Below are 24,975 nucleotides of genomic sequence, written 5' to 3'. Positions count from 1 at the left end.
TTCTCATTGATCCAACCTCCCACTCCACCCCAAAACATATCCCTGCCTATTCCTGGAATGAAATCTCTGTCCAGTTGTGGACTTCATCTGGGGAACATTTGGAATTATTAACAAGATAACTCCTGCAAGGGCCAAATTAAATGTGATGTTGAAACAGCAGGCTTCTGTGCGTTCAGAAGGCTGTGAGTTCGATCCCCAAAGGCAACTGCAGGTGGGACTGGAAACTCCCTGAATCCCAGGGGGAGCAGCTGCCAGTCAGTCAGCAGAGACAAAACCAAGCCATTTGCCTTGGCAACCTTCCCTGGGGCTCCATGCTGATGAGAGTGAGCCCATGGAGGTGGCTCTGGAAGAGGAATAGCAGCAGGTTTCCTGTGGAGCCATGTGCCCTTTCTCCTCCAAGGCCCTGCCATTCTTCTGAGCCTTCAAAGGGTCCTGGTGTAGCTTCTCCCAGCCAGGCCCTTCCATCAGGAGGGAAGGGAGAAGTCAGCCAGTGTCCTGCCCACCTGGAATTGAGCCAAGACTCTCGTTGAGGTTCTCCTGTTGACTTTTACTGAGAGAATGCTTTGGTACATTAGCACAAGGCATTCAGGCAACACCCTATTCTTTGCTGCACCCGTATTCATGCTTTGAAATTCACAGCATCATAGGGTTTTTTTTTCAAGTTTTATTGTTTGAAATATTTTAAAAGTGTTATATTTTTGTAAACCATGCGGAGATTTCTCTGGAATTAAAATACAAGAAATAAAAGGAAATAAAAATACTAACCCTAGAGATACGTGACACCACCTAGAAGCCTCTTCATATGTAGCTGTTGTGAGGAAGGGTGCATCTCCAGCCTCCAGTCAGAGATCTGGGAACCCTAAACATGTATCTATGCCCTTTCGACATCTTCATTTCCAGCTCCAGTTTCCAAGAGCTTTGGTGTGCTTTTGAATGCCAGCTTTGTTCAATTTCAAATTGTCTGGCACACCAGCATGCCTGAATCCACAGTTCAAATCACAGAGGAATTTTGGAACAGAAGTTCAAGACCCAGTCCAAAGGCTAAAGTTAAATGCTCGATTGTGTAAGAGCTTCCCTTCATTTTTTGGCTATGAGCCTTTACTAGAGGCTCCTTCTGGGCAGAGATTTCACAAAGCTTCCATGAACCATGCCAGGACTTTTAAAAGGGAAAACACAGAACTGCCCAGTGATATGTGATTATGATTTGTGCACAAAGCACTACGGCACACCCGTGCATTTTCCTTGTGTGTGCATATATGCTTAGACGAGTCACATTGAGTAGCACTGTGGGTTAAACCACAGAGCCTAGGACTTGCCGATCAGAAGGTCGGCGGTTTGAAGGGGTGAGCTCCCATTGCTTGGTCCCTGCTCCTGCCAACCTAGCAGTTCGAAAGCACATCAAAGTGCAAGTAGATAAATAGGTACCATTCCTGCGGGAAGGTAAACGGTGTTTCCGTGCACTGCTCTGGTTTGCCAGAAGCGACTTAGTCATGCTGGCCACATGACCCAGAAGCTGTCTGAGGACAAATGTCGGCTCCCTCGGCCAATAAAGCGAGATGAGCGCCGCAACCCCAGAGTCGGCCACAACTGGACCTAATGGTCAGGGGACCCTTTACCTTTACCTTACAGAGTGGAAGAAAACATTCAGAACTGGGAATTTGACAGCACTAATGCAAGGGGGACCTCATCTGTCTCCTGAGAAATCTCTATGTGGGACAAGATGAGGTGATCAGGCACTCCCAAGTACTTAAAGATATGCAGATGACACAACCTTGATGGCAGAAAGTGAAGAGGAATTAAAGAACCTTTTAATGAGGGTGAAAGAGGAGAGCGCAAAATATGGTCTGAAGCTCAACATCAAAAAAACGAAGATCATGGCCACTGGGCCCATCACCTCCTGGCAAATAGAAGGGGAAGAAATGGAGGCAGTGAGAGATTTTACCTTCTTGGGCTCCATGATCACTGCAGATGGTGACAGCAGTCACGAAATTAAAAGACGCCTGATCCTTGGGAGAAAGGCGATGGCAAACCTGGACAACATCTTAAAAAGCAGAGACATCACCTTGCCAACAAAGGTCCGTATAGTAAAAGCCATGGTTTTCCCAGTAGTGATGTATGGAAGTGAGAGCTGGACCATAAAGAAGGCTGATCGCCGAAGAATTGATGCTTTTGAATTATGGTGCTGGAGGAGACTCTTGAGAGTCCCATGGACTGCAAGAAGATCAAACCTCTCCATTCTGAAGGAAATCAGCCCTGAGTGCTCACTGGAAGGACAGATCGTGAAGCTGAGGCTCCAATACTTTGGCCACCTCATGAGAAGAGAAGACTCCCTGGAAAAGACCCTGATGTTGGGAAAGATGGAGGGCACAAGGAGAAGGGGACGACAGAGAATGAGATGGTTGGATGGTGTTCTTGAAGCTACCAGCATGAGTTTGATCAAACTGCGGGAGGCAGTGGAGGACAGAAGTGCCTGGCGTGCTCTGGTCCATGGGGTCACGAAGAGTCGGACACGACTAAACGACTAAACAACAACAACAACAATGCAAGGGGGTGGTTTTGAGGCACCCCCCTTTTTACTGGAGCTTGCATTTCTTTCGAGGAATATACCCCATTGGTGCCAATGGGAGATATCCCTCTTGTGCAAAATGGATGGGATTTTCCTGAGGGTCATAGTACAGGAGGAATGGGTCAATCGCTTGCCCCCCCCATGCCTGCCACAATCCCAATAAATATCACGTCTCCCAGCTGATGCTATTTGTGTTTTTTTGTAAAGACTTGCATAATAAATACAAAGACTGGTGTTTCAGCATCACATTTAATTTGGCCCCTGCAGTAGGTACCCTGAGTCCACCTTCACAACTGATGGAACAGCAGGTGTGTATACCAGCAAACTGAATGTCAGCCTCCATGTTCAACAGAGATAAAATATTAGTTCCCAGGTGGAAATGGACTCTGTCGCCCTGCTTCTTTCTGTTCCTCCCTAGTTCTTGGTTGTGTAACTGTTTGAGAAAACTTGGCAAATGCAGAGGCCCAAGACTTTTCTATTATACAAAACACTTCCCCACCCCTATATCCTATTTTTTAAAAAGAGGAGGCAAGAAGAATGGAACTGCCATATTCTGACAGAGGAGGCACCTTCCCCAACCCTTGTGTTGCTTCTGTACCTTTAAGAGCATGGGTAGGCAAACTAAGGCCTGGGGGCCGTATCTGGCCCAATCACCTTCTCAATCCGGCCCGCAGACAGTCTGGGAATCAGCGTGTTTTTACATGAGTAGAATGTGTCCTTTTATTTAAAATGCATCTCTGGGATATTTGTGGGGCCTGCCTGGTGTTTTTACAGGAGTAGAATGTGTGCTTTTATTTAAAATGCATCTCTGGGTTATTTGTGGGGCATAGGAATTCGTTCTTTTTTCTTCTTCTTCAAAATATAGTCCAGCCCCCCACAAGGTCTGAGGGACAGTGGACCGGCTGACCCCTGTTTAAGAGCATTCCCCTAAACAGAAATGAAATAGCTAAGCTTATCCAGCAGCTGGAATACCACTAGAGGCAGTTCCTTTTTCATTAACATCTTTGGGCTGGGCTGCTGTTAAAGAGAGGGGATTAGAGGCAGCTGAAAAGTTGGCAACTACATTATGTGGATATTTAAGAGACACCCAGTTCCTTAAGCATTAGCTATTGAGATAATATTTGACAAACCAAACCTACCCATCCTGCAAACGGCTTATTCCTGCAGTATTTCCTATTTGATACTATCTATTTTATGGATGAACTGATAGATTCAACTGATGAAGGCCAAAATAACTGATGAATTAATGAATTGCTGAACTGATAATAATATACTGATTGATGATCCAGGCTGATGAATTGATTAATTTATTATTTGAATACAAATGATCTGTTTTTATAGGGGATAAATTAATAAGAGTTAAGTTGTAAGAAAGTGAGGTTTCTCCTTTAGAAGTAAACAACTTTTGCAAATTTCTGAGATTTCCTAAGCATTATCTATTGAGATAATATTGGACAAACCAAACCTACCCATCCTGCAAGAGGTTTACCCCATCAGTAGCAGCACTAGTTAATAATTCCAAATGTTCCCCAGATGACGTCCACAACTGGAAAGAGATTTCATTCCATGAATAGGCAGGGGTGGGGTGGGGTGGGGTGGGAGGTTGGATCAATAAGAATGGAAAGGAACACTTGTGTGCATTGCAGACTTGGAGGAAGGATGGAGGGGGACTTCACTGGGAAAGATGTTTACGGGAAGCATTTTGCTCCAAAAGATTATTTAAAAATGTACTATTCCTTCAGCAAGGAAGATGGCACCCAAGAAAATAGGGCCCTACAATTTAATCTGCAAAAATTCCACAAAACTTTCACCGTGGGTGAGTACCCCATAGACTGCTTTCTGGCACTGCTGGGCTGGCTGAGCTTTGTCAATTTGTTGTTCATGATGGAGAGAATGCTTCCAAATTCATGTTTTGTATGAATAAGTGTACAGCAAGCAAATTGAAATCAGAGCAGCATAACTGTTGGGTGGGATAAGTACCCGTTGAACCCTTCATATCTTTGAAAGGCAATGGCCTCTGAGCAGTGGCAGAGTTTCATGCTCCAGCACTGGGGGGGCAGAGAGCAGGCAGGGAGGGTGCGCTCCCGGGGGCGGGGCACTCTGCCTGCGAGGGCTGGGCACCCAGCACAGGCACGGGGGGCAGCCGTGATGTCACCCCAATGGGATTGTGCTGCCGGGGGCAGTGCACTCCCCCACACTCCTCTTTCTCTGCTAGTGCCTGTGAGTCAGTCAGCTTCCTTGATGGGAAAGGAGAAATAATGGAATGGTATACACTGTCCCTCTTGACACTGTAAACTCCCTGTTGCATTCTATAATGCCCCATGCACAGTGGTGGTGCTATATAAATTAATTAGTATTATTAATGAGGAGAAAGAGGATATTTTAGTGCATGCAGTTGGACATATAGGCATACCAAGCTTTTATTATTATCCAGGAACTTTGCATGCGTCTTATGATTAAGACCCCATGAGCAAATAAGTCTACTGCCACTTCAATTTGTCACCCTGTGCAAAAGATGCCATCATCATCCCAGTGAGGGCAGACAAAATGTGGCCAAGATGAGGAATCGTGTGTGGGTGTGGGTGTAACAGTAACCTCATTATCATTTTCAAATGCAGATGGCATTAAAGGAGACACACTGATTGATATTGGAACCGGACCCACTATCTACCAATTTCTCTCTTCCTGCGGGTCCTTCCGAGAGATCATTGCCACAGATTACACTGACCAGAACAGGGAGGAGATTAAGAGGTGGTTGAAGAAGGACCCAGATGCTTTTGATTGGAGCCAGGCTCTGAAATATGTGTGTGAGCTGGAGGGAGACAGGTACTGGGCTTTTAACTTCCATTCATTAATAAACTCATGGAACAGTTTGAAAGTACTTCAATCTAGTGCAACCTCTTGCCAATGCTGGGAACTCTCTTTTGCAGCATCCTTGGTAGATTTGGACATTTCAGCTATAGTTTCTCCACAGGTTTATACTAAGTAATGACATTTATAGAGGGGCACAGCACAACATTCTGGTTTCTGATCAGAGTGACCATTCAGGGACCTACACTTGGGAATACTACAGAAAGGGAGGTGTTTGTGAATTGCTTTAAATAGCTTGTCCTAACAAACACATAATCTCCATGCATCTGATGAACTGGACTTACTTTCTTAAGTTTCTTAGGCTGCAACAATAACCTGGCAGTAAGCGCTGCTAAATTCAATAGGATTTATTTCAGAGTAGGTCTGATTAGGATTGAGTTAAAGGTGCCGCAAGAACCTTCTGCCGCTGTTTTTAGAATGCATATTCATTATAACAGAAATATGGCCACCACCTAGGATGGGACCAGAATGTGGCAGCTGGCCTGTACACACCCATCCCCATTTCATCTCTAAACAAGGATGGCAGGTTTCATACTTCTGCAAAAGCCTGCCAAGCCAATTTGACCAGCGCAACAAAATTAAGGCATGTGCCCTCAGCCACCACCAGCAGCAAAGCACTTTTCACACCCCTTCCAGTTTTGTAATCCATTATGAGCAACTGGAGAAGCGGTAGCTGAATATTTTAATAAAGAAGTTGCTTTATTTCACATGCTCCTGCAGGGGGACAAGGCTGCTGGCTTGCCAGAAAAGGAGGTTTGCATGCTCACTGTTTCCTGCTCTTTCCCACCTTTGCTCTTCCCCAGGGAGAAATGGGTAGAAAAGGGAGAGAAGGTACGAAGCACCATCCGGCGAGTGCTGAAATGTGACGTGACCCAAGTCAACCCTTTGGCTCCGCTGGTGGTGGCCCAAGCTAGCTGTGTGACTTCCGCATTTTGCTTGGACTCGGCCTGCAAAGACGTGACTGCCTACCGTGCTGCCTTGAAGAACGTTGGCTCCCTTGTAAAGCCCGGGGGGCACCTTGTGCTCCTGGTAGCTCTCGGAGCAAGCTTCTACATGGCTGGCGAGCAAATGTTCTTCAACCTTTACCTTGAGAAGGAAACTGTAGACAGTGCAGTGACAGAGGCAGGCTTTGATATCTTATGGTCTGAAGGGGCCAAAAATAGCTATTCACCAACATATAGTGATTGTAAGAATGTCTATTTCCTGGTTGCCCAGAAACGTATCAAGGTGTAGGTGCTTGTGGGAAATGACAGGAGGCCAAAGGAAAGTATTAATCAATGTCTAGACGTAGTCCACACATGCAGGTCAGTGTGAGTGAGGGCAGCTATATAGATAGAGATAGAGATAGAGATAGAGATAGAGATAGAGATAGAGATAGAGATAGAGATAGAGATAGATCTACACACAGAGAGAGACACAGACATACACACTCCAACATTTTTCCAGTGGAAATAAGGATGTTCTAAGGAAAAGTGGTGCAGTGGTACTTCGGTTTTTGAACATCTTGGAAGCCAAACGTTTCGGTTTTTGAACGCTGAAAACCCGGATATAAATGCTTCCATTTTCAAATGTGCCTCAGAAGTCAAACGGCTTCCGCTGCGGGTTTTTTCAGTTTTCTCCACTGAATTTGCAGACCCCCCCCCTTTGCACCTTTGTTTTCGAATGTTTCAGAAGTCTAATGGTCTTCCAGAATGGATTATGTTCAAAAAGCAAGATACCGCTGTACTTTCCAGTATCAAATCAGAAACTAGGGTGGCTTCTGTAAATCCAGGACTGTCCCTGGAAAATAGGCATACGGAGTCACACACACACACACACACACACACACACACACAAATAAATAACCTTGGGAATTCCGCTACCTGATCACCACATAGGCCTACCTCTCATGACACAGTCATCCAAACTACAGCTTAAGAACTTAAGAAGAGCCCTGCAGGATCAGGCCAATGGCCCATCTAGTCCAGCATCCAGTTCTCACCGTGGCCCCCCTGATACCTGGGGGAAACCCTCAAGCAGCAGCTGAGTATCCCACGCTGGTTGGGAGTGGATCTTCTTCATTATGTTCACAGCTTTGCAAATGCTAATGTGAAATTCTTGGCAGTAGGCATAAGTTTTATATCCTGCAGCAATATGCATAATAATGAGCTACTGCAGTACTTGCAGAATTACTATCTGGAATATTTATTATCATTAATAATAATAATACCCCGCCCATCTAGCTGAGTTTCCTCCCAATTGAATATTAAAAACAATACATGGCATTGGTTCATTCTGGCATGTAAGGAACACTATATAATCACTTCTTTGCTTTTGGCAAACGTATACAGTTTGTTTTCTGTAATTCTGAACGTTGTCAATCATATGTAATAGGACCAAATATATGAATAAAAAATCAAAAACTAGACAAGAGAGCATTTTCCGATGATGGTCATGTTTACCATTTAGGCAAGCTGTATTTTTTAAAACAAAAAAATAATAATTTCAAGACCATGGGAATGCAGCTGTGAAGCATTGCTGACAACAAGGACACGATTAGTCAGATGATGAGCATGAGGGTAAACCCACCTTTCCCCCTCAGCTCCCAGGGCAGGTTACAACAATTAAAACACAATATTAAAAACAACTTACAGAAAGGAGGTGGGTCATAAAAATATCTCAGGTGTCAGTAGCTAGGGTGAAGAGGTGTATCTTCAGTTGGTTTTTAATGTTTAATGTTGAAGAAACCCTTCAGGTGTTTGTCTGGAGGGGGGACATTTTCATTCTAAGCACCTGATCCCCTCATACGCAATCTTTCAGAGGCTGCAATCCAGTAGCAGGTAGGGGGGAAATGAGCTTTGAGCTGGCTCCTCCACCCCCTCGATCCAACTTGGAACTCAAACTTTTGTCACAGCTGGAGTTTTTCAAGTTTTCTTTAAGAAGTCAGCATGACAATTCAACATGGGACTGCAGGTGTCAGGGGCTGGTCTGGATCAGAAGATTGGGGAATGCAATCACAGGGAGATTAGCTCCTAACAGAAGAGGAGGGGGAATATTTGCCCCCCCCCCCGCTTCCGCTTCCAGACACAGAAGCTGCACAGTTGAGAGAGGAGCTACCCAGCTATGAGATAGTAGCTAAGCAACCGCAAGAGAGGGAGCAGCTGGGCGATACATCAATCGAGAGTGTGGGGAAACCCCCTTCCACCCCCTGAATTTGGAGGTCTGAGCGTGTCAGAGAACAAAGGAGACTCGGTGGGAAGGGACTTCCTGTTGGCGTGTTTCTTGCTGCGGAAGTGGGGAGGAATCAGAATAAGCAACTGATATCCTTGTGGAGTGCCTGGCTTGCTCTGGTCCATGGAGTCACAAAGAGTCGGACACAACTAAATGACTAAACAACAACAACAACAACAACAACAACATCCTTGTGGAGGGTTGCCTGTTTGTGCTTGTAACATAATGCTGTAATGAAAGGACTATAAATCTACCAAATGCTTGTTAAGTCTTATTGGTGGGCTACCAGAAGGGAGAGGGGAACTCCTGTACTTGACAGCAGGTTACAAAGTTCATAAGGCATGGCAGAGATCTGGGCATTAGCTAAGATGTTGCAGCTCTTCACCTACATTGATGTCAAAAAGCCTGGGAATGGGCAAGCAGGCAAGCAGAAACGTCTTCACAGAGGTTGGGAGCACAAGGTTTGTTTGTGCCGGCACTATTGCTTCCACGTCCTTGGAAATGGAGATGGAGTCAACAGAATAATAATAATAATAATAATAATAATAATAATAATAATAATTTATTATTATTTGTACCCCACCTATCTGGCTGGGTTTCCCCAGCCACTCTGGGAGGCTACTAACAAAGACCAAAAATACACACTAAAATGTCACACATTAAAAACTTCCCTGAACAGGGCTGCCTTCAGATGTCTTCTGAATGTCAGGTAGTTGTTTATCTCATTGACATCTGATGGGAGGGCGTTCCACAGGGCAGGCGCCACTACCGAGAAGGCCCTCTGCCTGGTTCCCTGTAACCTCACTTCTCGCAGTGAGGGAACCACCAGAAGGCCCTTGGAGCTGGACCTCAGTGTCTGGCCTGAACAATGGGAGTGGAGACGCTCCTTCAGGTATACTGGGCCGAGGCTGTTTAGGGCTTTAAAGGTCAACACCAACACTTTGAATTGTGCTCGGAAACGTACTGGGAGCCAATATACCGTAGGTCTTTCAAGACCAGTGTTATGTGGTCTCGGCGGCCGCCCCCAGTCACCAGTCTAGCTGCCGCATTCTGGATTAGTTGTAGTTTCCGGGTCACCTTCAAAGGTAGCCCCACGTAGAGCACATTGCAGTAGTCCAAGCAGGAGACAACTAGAGCATGCACCACTCTGGCAAGACAGTCCACGGGCAGGTAGGGTCTCAGCCTGTGTACCAGGTGGAGCTGGTAGACAGCTGCCCTGGATACAGAATTGACCTGTGCCTCATTGGCAGCTGTTAGTCCAAAATGACTCCCAGGCTGTGCACCTGGCCCTTCAGGGGCACAGTTACCCCAATCAGGATCAGGGAGTCCTCCACACCAGCCCGCCCCCTGTCCCCCAAGAACAGTACTTCTCTCTTGTCAGGATTCAACCTCAATCTATTAGCCGCTATCCATCCTCCAACTGCCTCCAGGCACTCACACTCCAGTTGGCTCACCATTGGACTTATCTCCGGATGCCTCCCTGGAAGGGATTAACTCTTTGCTGGTGTGGGGAGGGAAGCACCTGAGACAGAGCCGTGGGTAGAGATATTACACTTGCAGTATCTGGTGGCACAAGTGTGGGCCATTCTCCTGACAACCCACTCGGCCCTTACTGGGGATCCAGATCTTCATCTCCCAAGCTCCAGAGTCCCTCCACTGGGACACATTGCTCTTGGGATCACAGGCTCCCAGCTCCACAGCCTGACAGGACCTTTCCCCAGCTCTCTGATCCCACTCCTCCCTGTCATCCAATGCCTCATACACTCCACAACATCTCCATGAGACTTATCATAGGCATGGCCAGTGGCAAAAAGTAGGCTGGACTACAGCTGTGACTTCTACATTTGCACCATAGGCTATGTTCCAAGTCTGAGGTTTCTACACACCAAAGGCAATTTTAGGGCAAGGTGAATGGTTTCACCACGCTGGGCGCCAAGCCTAGGGTGCGCCGCAGGGCATCACAACTAAGACGTAGCCGTAGAGCATTGAGCAGAACAGAAGGCAAGGGGGCGCTGAATTTTGGCCTTGCACAGGGTGCCACTGAAATTTGAAAGACCGAGGTCCTCTCCTGTAAACACATGCCCCATCTCTATCCAGGCAACCGAAAAAGCATTATCAAAACTCAAGGGCACATTCCAGCCAGGCTCAAGCATTCAAGGGTGTGGGTGGAGAAGGGCCAGCAAGGGTGTCGTGTGCCCTGAGCAGGCTCCTGAGGGCCAGCTAGAAATATATGGTTCACCTGAGGTTCTGCAGAGATAAACCCTGAGCTAACCAAAGTCCTCTGTGATCCATGTTGAACTGAGCCGTTCTCCCACCATCTCTGCTGCCTGTAACTAAAACTGGCAAGAAATATGTTTGTTTCCTCCCCTCTCTGGTTCAGATTATAGAAAGCAAAACGTAGCCAATTGTTGAGTCACTTTTTCCAGAAACAGATTGTTTTTCAACTGTAACAGAGTTTTCATCTGCTTAGCAAGTTCTTGTATTCCCAGATGGAACCAGGCATAAAGTTTAGCAGATATATCGATCAGACTAATTACTTTACAATCCCAGCCTTCCTTTTTAATCATCTACCTTTTAAATCATCTGCTCTCCCATCCTGGAAGGGGGAAACTCGTTTTGATTAATTACTGTAAAGAGCTTTTGCCAGGATACGGATTTTGCCCTACACTTCAGTTCCACTAAACTGACGTGACTGTGCTCAAAGAGTCATTCCAACTTCGTTAGCATACTCGTGCCAGCTGCAGCAACGACTGCATGCACAGAGTGGATCGGTGTGCCCCTCTCAAAGCAAACAAAGCCTGGTGTTAGATCTCTGCACTCTCTCTCTGCTGCCCACCAGCTGCAGCAGTAGTCACATGTAATCCCTCCAGTGTTGGGCCCTATTCAGCCATGTCTACACCAAAAGGAGATGATTTAAAATATTGTTGTGCACACCTCAGTCTCCAAGCGATGAGATTCAAGGACTTCCAGGGCTGCCCAAGGATTTTGTTTCCTTGGAATGAAGGGCAGTGCAGACTGTGGTGTCTTTAGGATGTATGGTTTTAGTTACACATATATACAACCTGAGCCTAGGATGGAAGGGCTCACAGCACTAACACTCTAGCACAGAGGTTTTCAACCTTTTTGAGTCCACAGCTCTTTTAACCAACTACATTCTTTCTGCAACCCCCCTGTGGGGCTCAGGAACCCAGTTATGTCAACCCTTGCTTGCAGAGCTGGCAGCCTCTCACCTTTGCGGGATTTGAGATCTTTCCACAGGGCCTGCAAGATGGAGCTGTTCTGCCAGGCCTTTAGTCCGGGCCCATTCTGACCCCCTTCTTTCCATGAAACCCTGTATGTAAGTGGCTCCCTTGGCCCTTTCTATCGGCCCATATGGGACCAGCATGGGTGACTGGGTCTGGCAAATATTTAATATCCCTACCTTCATGGCTGTGATTCGTGGGTTGGCCACTTAATTTTATTTTGATTTTACTGTGATTTTGAGTTATGTTTTAATCAGTTGTTTGATTTTGTGTTTTTAATGTACAGTGGTATCTCGGTTTAAGTACTTAATTCATTCCAGAGGTCCGTTCTTAACCTGAAACTGTTCTTAACCTGAAGCACCACTTTAGCTAATGGGGCCTCCAGCTGCCGCCACGCTGCCGGAGCACGATTTCTGTTCTCATCCTGAAGCAAAGTTCTTAACCTGAGGTAATATTTCTGGGTTAGTGGAGTCTGTAACCTGAAGCATATGTAACCTGAAGCGTATGTAACCCGAGGTACCACTGTATTATATATCTGGTGTTAGCCGCCCTGACCCCAAGGACGGGGTATAAATAAATTATTATTATTATTATTATTATTATTATTATTATTATTATTATTATTACACCCTCCCTTGTGTATTGTTCACTCAGTCTCCTCTCCCCTCCCCTCTCCTACACCAGTGTGGTGTAGTGATTAAGAGCGGTAGACTCATAATCCGGTGAACCGGGTTCGTGTCTCCGCTCCTCCACATGCAGCTGTTGGGTGACCTTGGGCTAGTCACACTTCTTTGAAGTCTCTCAGCCCCACTCACCTCACAGAGTGTTTGTTGTGGGGGAGGAAGGGAAAGGAGAATGTTAGCCGCTTTGAGGCTCCTTCGGGAAGCGATAAAGCAGGATATCAAATCCAAACTCTTCTTTTTCTTCTCCTTGGGAGTCTTCCAGGCAGCTGCTGCTGCTGTCCCTGGTCTATGAGCTGTCTCCCCCCCCCCCCACACACACACATACTGCAAAGAGAGATGCCTTCCAGAGGCACCATTCATCTGTGGAACTTATAGCCAGGGCTGCTGCAATAAACAGTTGTGTAAGCCTTTGGGAGAAAGAGAAACAAAAGGGCATCAGAGCAAGGAGAGGAGCAAAGAGGGACAGAGGCCAGTGTCGCCCACGGTACCCCTGACCATCATTCAAGGCACCCCAGGGCGCCACAGCACACTGGTTGAAAGCCACTGCTCTAGAAGATCTTGCCTCCCCCACTAGATTCCCAGGGAGATCCCCAAGCCACAACTCTAGGTCCTGCACAAAGCAAGACAAACCTCAGTTCTTCCAGCTTCCAGCCTGAGGCAAAACTCTCTTTCGTTCACACATATTGCCACCCTTGGCCTATTGTTCTCTCTCCTAGAATGATGTGATATCCAGCCAGAAAAGATGGGGGAAAGGCCCATTCCTTTGTCTCCATGGCAACAGGGTACTCTTTGGACATGTGAATGGAAGTACTTAACTGGCCAGCTAAAGCCGTTGTCTTACAAAGAAGGTGGTCTGACCACACCTATAAGAGTATTTTGGTCTCTGCAGCTAGACCTCCCTAGCTATGTGCACAAAATGGCAACTCGTGTGTGTGCTGTAATACTGACCAGCAGGTGAACAATACAATCAACGCGACCGAATCGAGTGTACGAGATGAACTTTATAGGCACGTGGCAGTGCATGACTTGGGAAGAAATGACACTTCACATACAGAGGTGCACTTGAAATCTTGTTTCCCATCATCAGCCTTAAAACTTACATCTGGGCAACAATAAAAATGTGTTGCAAAACAAACTGAGAAGCCACAGCATTCCTTCCCAGAAGTTGAGCAAGGATTGCCCAAGAGAGTGCCAAAGCTGTGAGATGATAAAACTTACAGTACGCTGCAGAGGAAATGGTGTTTTAGAGATCCCGAATGAGTTGATTCTAATATGCAAAATTTGCAAGGCATCAGAGGCAACAGCTCAGTTGGTAGAGCACAAGAGTCTTAAATCTCAGGGTTGTGGGTTCAAGCCCCACGTTGTTGCACTGCAGGAAGTTGGACTAGATGATCCTCGTGGTCCCTTAAAGGTAAAGGTAAAGGGACCCCTGACCATTAGGTCCAGTCGTGACCGACTCTGGGGTTGCGGTGCTCATCTCGCTTTATTGGCCAAGGGAGCCGGCGTACAGCTTCCGGGTCATGTGGCCAGCATGACTAAGCAGCTTCTGGCGAACCAGAGCAGTGCACAGAAACACCGTTTACCTTCCCGCCAGAGCGGTACCTATTTATCTACTTGCACTTTGACATGCTTTCGAACTGCTAGGTTGGCAGGAGCAAGGACCGAGCAACGGGAGCTCACCCCGTTGTGGGGAATTGAACCACCGACCTTCTGATCGGCAAGTCCTAGGCGCTGTGGTTTAACCCACAGCAAAACTATGAATTTGCATCTGGTTCTATTACTGGATGACAGTTGTTATTGCTGATGTTTGTAACGTTTTAAAATGTAGGAGATCCTCATAGCACTATACAACACTCTGATTAAATACAACATATTGTTGCACGCCACCACAATCTCCAAGCAGTGCCAGATTCCAGGGATCCTGGGGTCCCGTTTCCTCAGAATGAGGGACAGTGGAGACTGTGGTGCCTTTAGGATATATGGTTTATTTACACACATATACAACCCAAGCCTACGATGGAGAGGTTCACAGCATTAACACAAGGTCTTGTTTCTCTCATGGCCATGCCCTTGATTTCCAGCAGAAATCAGGCATGTCTCTGACTCTCTGGCTTCTGCCTCCTTCTAGCTTCCAAATGCGAGCCTCTAGATCACATATCTCTACTCTCAGCTCTGGCCTTTGTCTTTCTAACTATTGGCAAAGAGCCACTTCCTTTGTTAGCTTAACAACCCATACTTAGGCTATCACCTCACCAGGAATTTGAATCCATGCTTAGATGCTACCACTTGCTGGATCCGGGGATTAGCAGGGTCTCAACATCCAGCCTACTTTCCCCATGGAAAACTTGCTGTTTACTGTTGAATTGGCACATTCATCAACTTGGGAAGATATTAAAATAAATTTGCAAATATGGAACATAATGAATCTTTCACTATTAGGCAGAGTGTCAACTATAAAAATGAATGTATTACCTAGAATGTTATTTTTGTTTCAAACAATTCCGGTGATTGGCAAGACAGATTGTTTCAACGTATGGCAAATATATATTTGGCAAGAGAAAAAACCGAGAATAAAATATAAAATATTGATAGATGCAAAAGAGAGAGGAGGTTTCTCTCTGCCAGATATCAGATTATACTATGAAGCTTCTAGGCTTTGTTGGCCGAAGGAATGGATGACATTGGAAAATTCACATATTCTAGAGTTAGAAGGTCATAGTAATATTTTTGGTTGGCATGCTCATTTATGGTATAAAAAGGTGAAAGTACATAAAGGATTTAAAAATCATATAATTTGGAAAAAATTATATAGCATATGGGATAAATACAAAAATCTATTAGAGGTAAAAACACCACTTTGGTGATCACTGTTGGAATCCTTTGGGAGACAAAGGATGAGCAAGTTTTTAGCGGCAGCTAAAAAAGCCAATGCAATTCTGGGCTGCATCAATAGGAGTCCAGAGGAGGGCAACCAAAATGGTCAAAGGCCTGGAAACGATGCCTTATGAGGAACGGCTAAGGGAGCTGGGCATGTTTAGCCTGGAGAAGAGGAGGTTAAGGGGTGATATGATAGCCATGTTCAAATATATAAAAGGATGTCACATAGAGGAGGGAGAAAGGTTGTTTTCTGCTGCTCCAGAGAAGCGGACACGGAGCAATGGATCCAAACTACAAGAAAGAAGATTCCACCTAAACATTAGGAAGAACTTCCTGACAGTAAGAGCTGTTTGACAGCGGAATTTGCTGCCAAGGAGTGTGGTGGAGTCTCCTTCTTTGGAGGTCTTTAAGCAGAGGCTTGACAACCATATGTCAGGAGTGCTCTGATGGTGTTTCCTGCTTGGCAGGGGGTTGGACTCGATGGCCCTTGTGGTCTCTTCCAACTCTATGATTCTATGATTCTATGAAAATCCTCAGTGATACATTGGGCAATAGATATTGGTCTTAATATAGACATGGAAGCATGGGAAAGATTGTGGAAAACGGATATGAAATTTACAGCATGTTATGTTTAAGAGAAAATTATATGAAAATGATATATCGATGGTATCTAACACTGAGTAAATTGGCAAAAATGTATAAATCCATATCAAATAAGTGCTGGAAATGTAAAGAGAAAGAAGGTTCTTTTTATCATATGTGGTGGTCTTACAGTAAAGTTAAAGCTCACTGGGAAACGATATATAATGAAAAAGATGTTTAAAATAATGTTTGTAAAAACAACATCCAGAAGCTTTCCATTTGGGAAATATAGGGACAGAACTACCCAAACTGTGTGGAAATTTATTCATGTATGTGACTACAGTGGCAAGAATGTTACTCACCCAAAAATGGAAAGAAGCAGAAGTCCCAGCAAAAGAAGAATGGATACAGAAACTTATGGAATATGCAGAGATGGCGAAACTTACTGGAAAAATAAGAAATCAAGATAACAAACTTTTTATAAAAGAATTGAAATGGTTTATTGAATATTTACAAGTAAACTGTAAAAAGATAAGAACATTGGCAGGATTATTGTAATAACCTGCAGTTTCATAAGAGTATATATTTAAAGTAGAAGAATAAATGAGCAAATTAAGGTATATAAAAATTATTATTATTACTGTATATTAATTTATTATGGGTGGCACCCAACGGAATAATAATAATAATAATAATAATAATAATAATAATAATAATAATGCAATAAAATATAAAACATTAAAAATTTTGCAATACAGGGCTGCCTTCAGATGTCTTCTAAAGGTCAGATAGTCATTTAATTCCTTGACATTTGATGGGAGGGCATTCCACAGGGTGGGCGCCACTATCAAGAAGGCCCTCTGCCTGCATAAATTCGATATGCAGAAAATATTAAAAATAAATTTAAGGAACCACAGAAAGAGGGGGAAAGGTCAAGTTTTTAAATGCTAAAGTGATTATAAAACTATTGAAATGTATAAAATTGAAAATCATAAAATAATGTTTATTTTTTAAAAAAATGAATTGGCACGTCCAATTGGCAGTTTGACATTTGTTCCAATTTAGTGGCAAACAGCTAGGAAACTGGCAAGGTAGCAAGAAAGCCCCTTGGACACATGGCTAGAAAGTCCTGAATTTCTGCGCATTTATAAAGCCAAGGTGAGGAATGCCTCTGTTCAGGCCTGTGTACTTCATACGCCGTGGACTATATTTTTGTGGGTTTCCCAGCAGCCACTGCTGTTCTGTTTCAGCAAGTAAAGTCTCATCAAACATCACAATAGTGTGCTTATTGAAGTAATCCACCAAAAGTGAAACTATATATTTGTAAATACTATCTATTGATTGATTGATTGATTGATTGATTGATTGATCTATCTATCCATAAGTTACATAAATGCTGCACCCAGGAACTTCCGCACAGCTCAAAAAAGCATTCTGAGTGGTAGCTTTCCATTCTGCCAAGAGGTTAATTACTTCCTGGTATTGTGATACCAAAGCTTAACCTTTATTACATAAATGGATTATGGGATTTTCTCGCTCTCTCTTTATAAGATACTAATTGTTTTCAACAGACAATTTCGAAAATATATGGAAGAGTGCCAGAGAGGTAAACCTAGAAGGATTTTGCAAGGTGGTTGTTTTGCTTGTTTGCTTGCTTTTTAGACTGGTGGGAAGAGAAGCTAATAAGGATATCACAACATATTGGAATCAGCAAGGCTTCATTTTTTAAGAATGGAAACATCACAACAACCCTTGGTTACATAACAGGAATGCAGAGGTGGAGTCAGAACTCCAAAAAGAAACTCCAAAAACCTCTCAGCAGAGCATTTCCAAGGATCGTGCAAATGGCTTTCACCGAGAAAGACTTCTATGCTGGACATTTCAATCCAAAAGACTATTTGGACACCTATTACACCTTCAGCTCTGCAAAAGAACATGAGAATGGCTTTCTGATTTTCTATCTGAAAAATCTCCACCAGGCATTCATTTTAGGTAAGTGCTGGTGTATTTCATGGGTTCCAGAGCAGTCGCCACACTGGGTTGCCTGGAAAGAGATCCCCAAAAGGGATATGAATGATCCATTTGATTATGTCAGCCTCTAAGGTGGCCCATGGTGGGGGAGACCTTTAATACCAGTTGAATCTATAGCAGTGGTAGCTTTCCAGCTCCCGTTAGCCCTGGCCAGCATGTGTCAATGCTCAGGGGAATGATAGGAGTTGTGGTTCAGCAACATTTAGAGGGCTGCAGGTTGGAATGGGCAAGCCTGTCATCTGTTGTTTCTCATTCTTCCAGGATTAAGTCCAGTTCCCCACATTTCCATTTTCCAGTCTGTAGGGGGAATAATTACATCTGCACAGAAATGCATCAGCATTTTAGTACTGATTTAACTGCATAATTCTGTGTGCAATTTTTGCATAATACACAGATTTTTTGCAAAGCAGTCTTTGCTAATACAATGCATTTCAAAAAAATATTGTTTTAGCTAAGATATAAACTTTTATGCACATTTTACCCTGCTATATGTATTTCTGAGCCCATTCCTAGAACTACACTGCAAAATTCAGAGATGTGTGAATTTTGAAAGCTAGCTGTGCGTCAATTCATATATTGTTTTGAAAAGAGCAGATTAGGCAGGTTTGCCTATCAATGCAAATAGAATTGAATTTCTCACTCCCCCCCATTAGCACAGGTTAGCCACCCTTGATCTATAGGGTTCAGCAGCAATTTTGAAACACCGTGAAAAAATTCCCCTGCTGATATTCACATATAACGTTTTTGACGAAATGTGAAATGACTAGGCCAAGCTGTTGTTGTCTAAGCATCATGGCTGACATTGGAACATATGTGTTATTGGGTTGATGCCATGCAGATGACATAAAAGGGGACACCCTGATTGATATTGGAAGTGGACCGACCATCTACCAGTTCCTCTCAGCTTGTGAGTCCTTTCGAGAAATCGTCGCCACAGATTATTGTGAACAGAACTGGGAGGAGATGCAACGATGGCTAAGGAAGGAGCCAGGAGCTTTCGACTGGAGCCCAGTGGTGAAATATGTGTGCGAGCTGGAGGGTAACAGGTATGGAGAATTTGATGGGTTGCTTCCAACATAGATAAAAACATAATAAAACATTAAACATTTCAAAAACTTCCCAATACAAGACTGCCTTCAGAAGTCTTCTAAAGGTTATACAGTTACTTATCTCCTTGGCTCAGGGGTTGCATAACTCCATACCCTCCAACATCTCTCCAAAGAAAATAGGGACATCCTAAGGAAAAGCGGGACATTCTGGGATCAAATCTATAACTGGGATGGCTTCTGTAAATCTGGGACTGTCCCTGGAAGGGGACACTTGGGGGGTCCAGCATTGTGGGCCGCAGGAATCTTTTCACATTCATCTTGCATTCTCCCTTAGGGAAAAGTGGGAAGAGAAGGAAGAGAAGGTCCGAAGAGCCATCAAGCAGATACTGAAATGTGATGTGACCCAGCCAAGCCCATTGGGCCCTGTGTCTCTGCCTCCCGCAGACTGCTTGCTGTCCTCCTTGTGCCTGGAAGGGGCCTGCAAAGACCTGCCCACCTTCCGCTCTGCTCTCAAGAACATCAGTTCCCTTGTCAAACCAGGGGGGCACCTCGTCTTATGCTCCATCCTAGAAGAAACCTACTACAAGGTGGGCCAGCGGCCCTTCTCCTGCCTCTACTTGGAGCGGGCATCTGTGGAGGAAGCCCTCAAGGGGGCAGGCTTTGCTGTCAAGTGGCTCAAGGAGACCAAGATCAACTTGCCGCTCTCTGTGACGGACGCGAAGGCGGTCTGCGTTGCAGTGGCCCAGAAATGCCAGAATTGAAGTAAAGAGCACTGAAAGAAAAGCAGGGCAAAGCAGGAAATATTTTGTGGTGAAATTTGTAAAAAAGTATTCGTTATTTCTTTAGAACTTTTATTTATGCGACAACAGCAGCTAAAATATTATATGCACAGAAATGGAAAGAAGAGAATGTTCCACCGAAGGAGGAGTAGCTTTTAGATTTAATGGACTATGCAGAAATGACAATGCTGACAGCGAAATTAAGAGATCAAGATGATGAACTTTTTATAGAAGAATGGAAGCCTTTCATGGACTATTTAGAAAAAGATTACACTCAAATGAAATTGCGGGCAGGATTTGAGATTAAATAAATTATAGTATATGCTTTGATAGTGTAGCAGGAACCCCCCCACCCCAATCATTCTGTTTGTACAAACTTCACACACACACTCACTCACACATTACATACGCCACATTTCTGTTATAAATTCATAGAAAAATCAACCATACATCAGATTTGAACTGTTCCATTTTTATTTTACTCCATATGAAAAGGACTATCAAAGGGGGGTGGCTTGGTTCTGGTCAGCCATAATCCCTTCACCATCCCAGCACATCCACAGGAGCCCTGCCCAGTTGCTATGCCAACCCTGATGATCCCAGACAGAAGACAATCAAAATCACAAAGAACTTGCATATGGGAGTGGATTCAGCATGGACTGAAACAAAGGACAATGATCAGATCTTCCCTCTGAGGGCAGGAAACTGCAAACTCCCCTTTGTCTCCTGGAGGTGACTCATGGGGAGGGGGAAGGCCAGGTGACAGGACACTCAGGTTACCACCACAACTCCTCCCTCAACCCCTCCTTTCTGTAATGTATGCATGATGTTTCTGGGGGTGGGCTTGACCTAGAGGATGGGAATTTCAAAAGTTTTTATAAGGTCTTGCACACCATCTTTCTGGGTCTTTCCTCTCTCCTGCAAGTGAGGGGAACACCCTGTTGCAACAGTTCAATAAAGGCCAAGCCTACAGGCTGCTGTTTTGCTCCAAGTTATCCTGGTTGGTGTCTTTGTTTTTGTCCAAGGGAGCCCTCGGATTTTTCCGTTAACAATAGAGAGTCTACATGTCAAGAGTTGTAAAAAAGTTAAAACAGAGTGTGAAAAGACCTTGTTGGGAGAATTTGTTTACTCAGATTGTAAGTGTCAAGAATGTTTGCACAGAAAGAACTCAGCTTTGAGTTTGCCTGGCAGCCAGTAGGCACCCTATTCTTCCTGCTGAATCAGGCATCTAATTCTGATCATGCAGACATTTTTTTCCTCCGAGAACCTGAATTAGTCTTCATCCACACTTCCACTTTTCCCACCACTTCTCTCTCCCCTCCCCCCGAAAAGTTGCTGTTTACTGCTGAATTCGATCATTGCTTCTCCTGCAGATTAGCGTTTGTTCTGATTCAGTAGTAAACAGCAAGGAATGTGGCAAGGCAAGTGGAAAACCTCTTAGAGCACAGGCTTAGAAAACGACAGAATAAGTGGAAATGTGGACAAGCCCTGTGTAATTTATAGGCCTGTAGACTCCATTTTGCATGCCCTCCAACATTTCTCCGATGAAAATAGGGACGTCCAATTGCATATTGAGAATTTTACTATTTATACCCCATACATCTTATTGCTGCACTCTGGGCAGCTACCAACATATATAAAAACATAATAAAACATTAAACATTTTTTTAAAAACTTCCCTATACAGTGGTACCTCCGGTTGTGGATGGGATCCATTCCAGAGGTCTGGTCAGATCCCGAGGTTTCTGCAACCTGAGGACTGCTTCTGCGCATGTGCGCACAGCAAAACCCGGTAAAATACTTCTGGGTTTGCCACACACACATCCCGAAGTTTACGTAACCAGAGGGTTACGTAAATGGAGGTACGACTGTACAGAATTGCCTTCAGATGGCTGAGTGGTCAGATAACTCCATACTCTCTAACATTTCTCCAATGAAAATAGGGACATCCTAAGGAAAAGGGGGACATTCCGGGATGAAATCAGAAACTAGGACAAATTCTCTAAATCAGGGACGTCTCTGGAAAATAGGGATAGTTGGAGGGTCTGATTTTGTGGAGTCCCCAGCAGCAGCTGCTGTTCTGTTTCACCAAGTAAAGTCACATCAAATATCACAATGGTGTGTTTATTGAAGAAATCCATCACAAGTTAAGCTATATCTAGAACTATACCAGCTGTGAGCTGCTTCCGAAGGAAAACAGACGTACATAAATGCTGCACCCTGGAATTGCCACACAGCTCAAAGAAGCAGGGCCAGTATAACATTAGGCAAATAAGTTAATTATTTCCAGGTATTGTGATCCCAAAGTTTAAGTGTTTTTACACAAAGGGACGTTGGGATTTTCTCTCTCCGTTTCCAAGATAATAATTGTTTGCAACAGATAATTTCTCAGACATAGGGGAGAAAAGTTTAGCTTACGAAAGATGTCCCAGAGGTAAACCTAGAAGATATTTAAAAGGTATTTGCTTGTTTGCTTGGTTTTTAGAGGGGCAGGAAAGACCGGATAGGCTGGAATTCTGGTGACTTCATTAAAAAAGATGAAGAAGAAGAAAAACCCCCTAATGACCCTAGATAGCATAATAGGAACGCAAAGGAGGAGTCAGTAAACAAAACTCCCTATAAACACTCCAAAAACCGAGCAGGTTTTCAAGGATCGTGCAAATGGCTTTCACCGAGAAAGACTTCTATGCTGCACATTTCAGTCCAAAAGACTATTTGGACACCTATTACACCTTCAGCTCTGGAAAAGAAGATGAGAATGGCTTTTTGATTTTCTATCTGAAAAATCTCCACCAGGCATTCATTTTAGGTAAGTCTTGGTGTATTTCATGGGTTCCAGAGCTGTCGCCACACTGGGTTGCCTGGAAAGAGATCCCCAAAAGGGACATGAATGATCCATTTGATTATGTCAGCCTCTAAGGTGGCCCTGGTGGGGGAGACCTTTAATACCAGTTGAATCTATAGCAGTGGTAGCTTTCCAGCTCCCCTTAGCCCTGGCCAGCATGTGTCAATGCTCAGGGGAATGATAGGAGTTGTGGTTCAGCAACATTTAGAGGGCTGCAGGTTGGAATGGGCAAGCCTGTCATCTGTTGTTTCTCATTCTTCCAGGATTAAGTCCAGTTCCCCACATTTCCATTTTCCAGTCTGTAGGGGGAATAATTACATCTGCACAGAAATGCATCAGCATTTTAGTACTGATTTAACTGCATAATTCTGTGTGCAATTTTTGCATAATACACAGATTTTTTGCAAAGCAGTCTTTGCTAATACAATGCATTTCAAAAAAATATTGTTTTAGCTAAGATATAAACTTTTATGCACATTTTACCCTGCTATATGTATTTCTGAGCCCATTCCTAGAACTACACTGCAAAATTCAGAGATGTGTGAATTTTGAAAGCTAGCTGTACGTCAATTCATATATTGTTTTGAAAAGAGCAGATTAGGCAGGTTTGCCTATCAATGCAAATAGAATTTAATTTCTCCCTCCCCCCATTAGCACAGGTTAGCCACCCTTGATCTATAGGGTTCAGCAGCAATTTTGAAACACCGTGAAAAAATTCCCCTGCTGATATTCACATATAATGTTTTTGACGAAATGTGAAATGACCAGGCCAAGCTGTTGTTGTCTAAGCATCATGGCTGACATTGGAACATATGTGTTATTGGGTTGATGCCATGCAGATGACATAAAAGGGGACACCCTGATTGATATTGGAAGTGGACCGACCATCTACCAGTTCCTCTCAGCTTGTGAGTCCTTTCGAGAAATCGTCGCCACAGATTATTCTGAACAGAACTGGGAGGAGATGCAACGATGGCTAAGGAAGGAGCCAGGAGCTTTCGACTGGAGCCCGGTGGTGAAATATGTGTGCGAGCTGGAGGGTAACAGGTATGGAGAATTTGATGGGTTGCTTCCAACATAGATAAAAACATAATAAAACATTAAACATTTCAAAAACTTCCCAATACAAGACTGCCTTCAGAAGTCTTCTAAAGGTTATACAGTTACTTATCTCCTTGGCTCAGGGGTTGCATAACTCCATACCCTCCAAAATTTCTCCAAAGAAATTAGGGACATCCTAAGGAAAAGCGGGACATTCTGGGATCAAATCAATAACTGGGATGGCTTCTGTAAATCTGGGACTGTCCCTGGAAGTTAGGGACACTTGGGGGGTCCGGCATCGTGGGGCGTGGGAATCTTTTCACATTCATCTTGCATTCTCCCTTAGGGAAAAGTGGGAAGAGAAGGAAGAGAAGGTCCGAAGAGCCATCAAGCAGATACTGAAATGTGATGTGACCCAGCCAAGCCCATTGGGCCCTGTGTCTCTGCCTCCCGCAGACTGCTTGCTGTCCTCCTTGTGCCTGGAATCGGCCTGCAAAGACCTGCCCACCTTCCGCTCTGCTCTCAAGAACATCAGCTCCCTTGTCAAACCAGGGGGGCACCTCATCTTATGCTCCATCCTAGAAGAAACCTACTACAAGGTGGGCCAGCGGCCCTTCTCCTGCCTCTACTTGGAGCGGGCATCTGTGGAGGAAGCCCTCAAGGGGGCAGGCTTTGCTGTCAAGTGGCTCAAGGAGACCAAGATCAACTTGCCACTCTCTGTGACGGACGCGAAGGCGGTCTGCGTTGCAGTGGCCCAGAAATGCCAGAATTGAAGTAAAGAGCACTGAAAGAAAAGCAGGGCAAAGCAGGAAATATTTTGTGGTGGAATTTGTAAAAAATATTAGTTTTTTCTTTAGAAATTTTATGTATGTGACAACAGCAGCTAAAATATATGCACAGAAATGGAAAGAAGAGAAGGTTCCACCGAAGGAGGAGTGGCTTTTACATTTAATGGACTATGCAGAAATGGCAATGCTGACAGCAAAATTAAGAGACAGATACGATGAACTTTTTATAGAAGAATGGAAGCCTTTTGTGGACTATTTAGGAAAAGATTACACTCAAATGAATTGCGGGCAGGATTGGAGATTAAATAAATTATAGTATATGCTTTGATAGAGAGTCTACATGTCAAGAGTTGTAAAAACAGTAAAACAGAGTGTGAAAAGACCTTGTTGGGAGAATCTGTTTACTCAGTC

At 44.3% G+C, this 24,975-nt stretch overlaps 2 protein-coding genes across 2 annotated transcripts; both read left to right on the top strand.

Annotated features, from left to right (window-relative positions):
- Positions 1 to 4,188: 4,188 nt before the first annotated feature.
- On the top strand, positions 4,189 to 24,947 carry LOC308574728 (uncharacterized protein). The gene is made up of 6 exons (XM_081172812.1): positions 4,189 to 4,382; positions 5,185 to 5,392; positions 6,241 to 6,667; positions 22,519 to 22,699; positions 23,575 to 23,782; positions 24,123 to 24,947. Exons 1-6 carry the CDS (start codon positions 4,226 to 4,228, stop codon positions 24,547 to 24,549), a joined length of 1,608 nt encoding a protein of 535 aa, XP_081028938.1. The 5' UTR covers positions 4,189 to 4,225; the 3' UTR covers positions 24,550 to 24,947.
- On the top strand, positions 17,713 to 20,210 carry LOC308574643 (nicotinamide N-methyltransferase-like). Its single transcript, XM_081172745.1, has 3 exons — positions 17,713 to 18,023; positions 18,901 to 19,108; positions 19,446 to 20,210. The coding sequence occupies exons 1-3, from the start codon at positions 17,801 to 17,803 to the stop codon at positions 19,870 to 19,872; spliced, it is 858 nt and encodes a 285-aa protein (XP_081028871.1). The 5' UTR covers positions 17,713 to 17,800; the 3' UTR covers positions 19,873 to 20,210.
- Positions 24,948 to 24,975: the final 28 nt, after the last annotated feature.

Source organism: Podarcis bocagei, assembly GCF_964188305.1.
Source record: "Podarcis bocagei genome assembly, chromosome: 15".
NCBI classification, from domain to species: Eukaryota; Metazoa; Chordata; class Lepidosauria; order Squamata; family Lacertidae; genus Podarcis; species Podarcis bocagei.
This window is presented reverse-complemented; position numbering and strand designations above follow the sequence as displayed.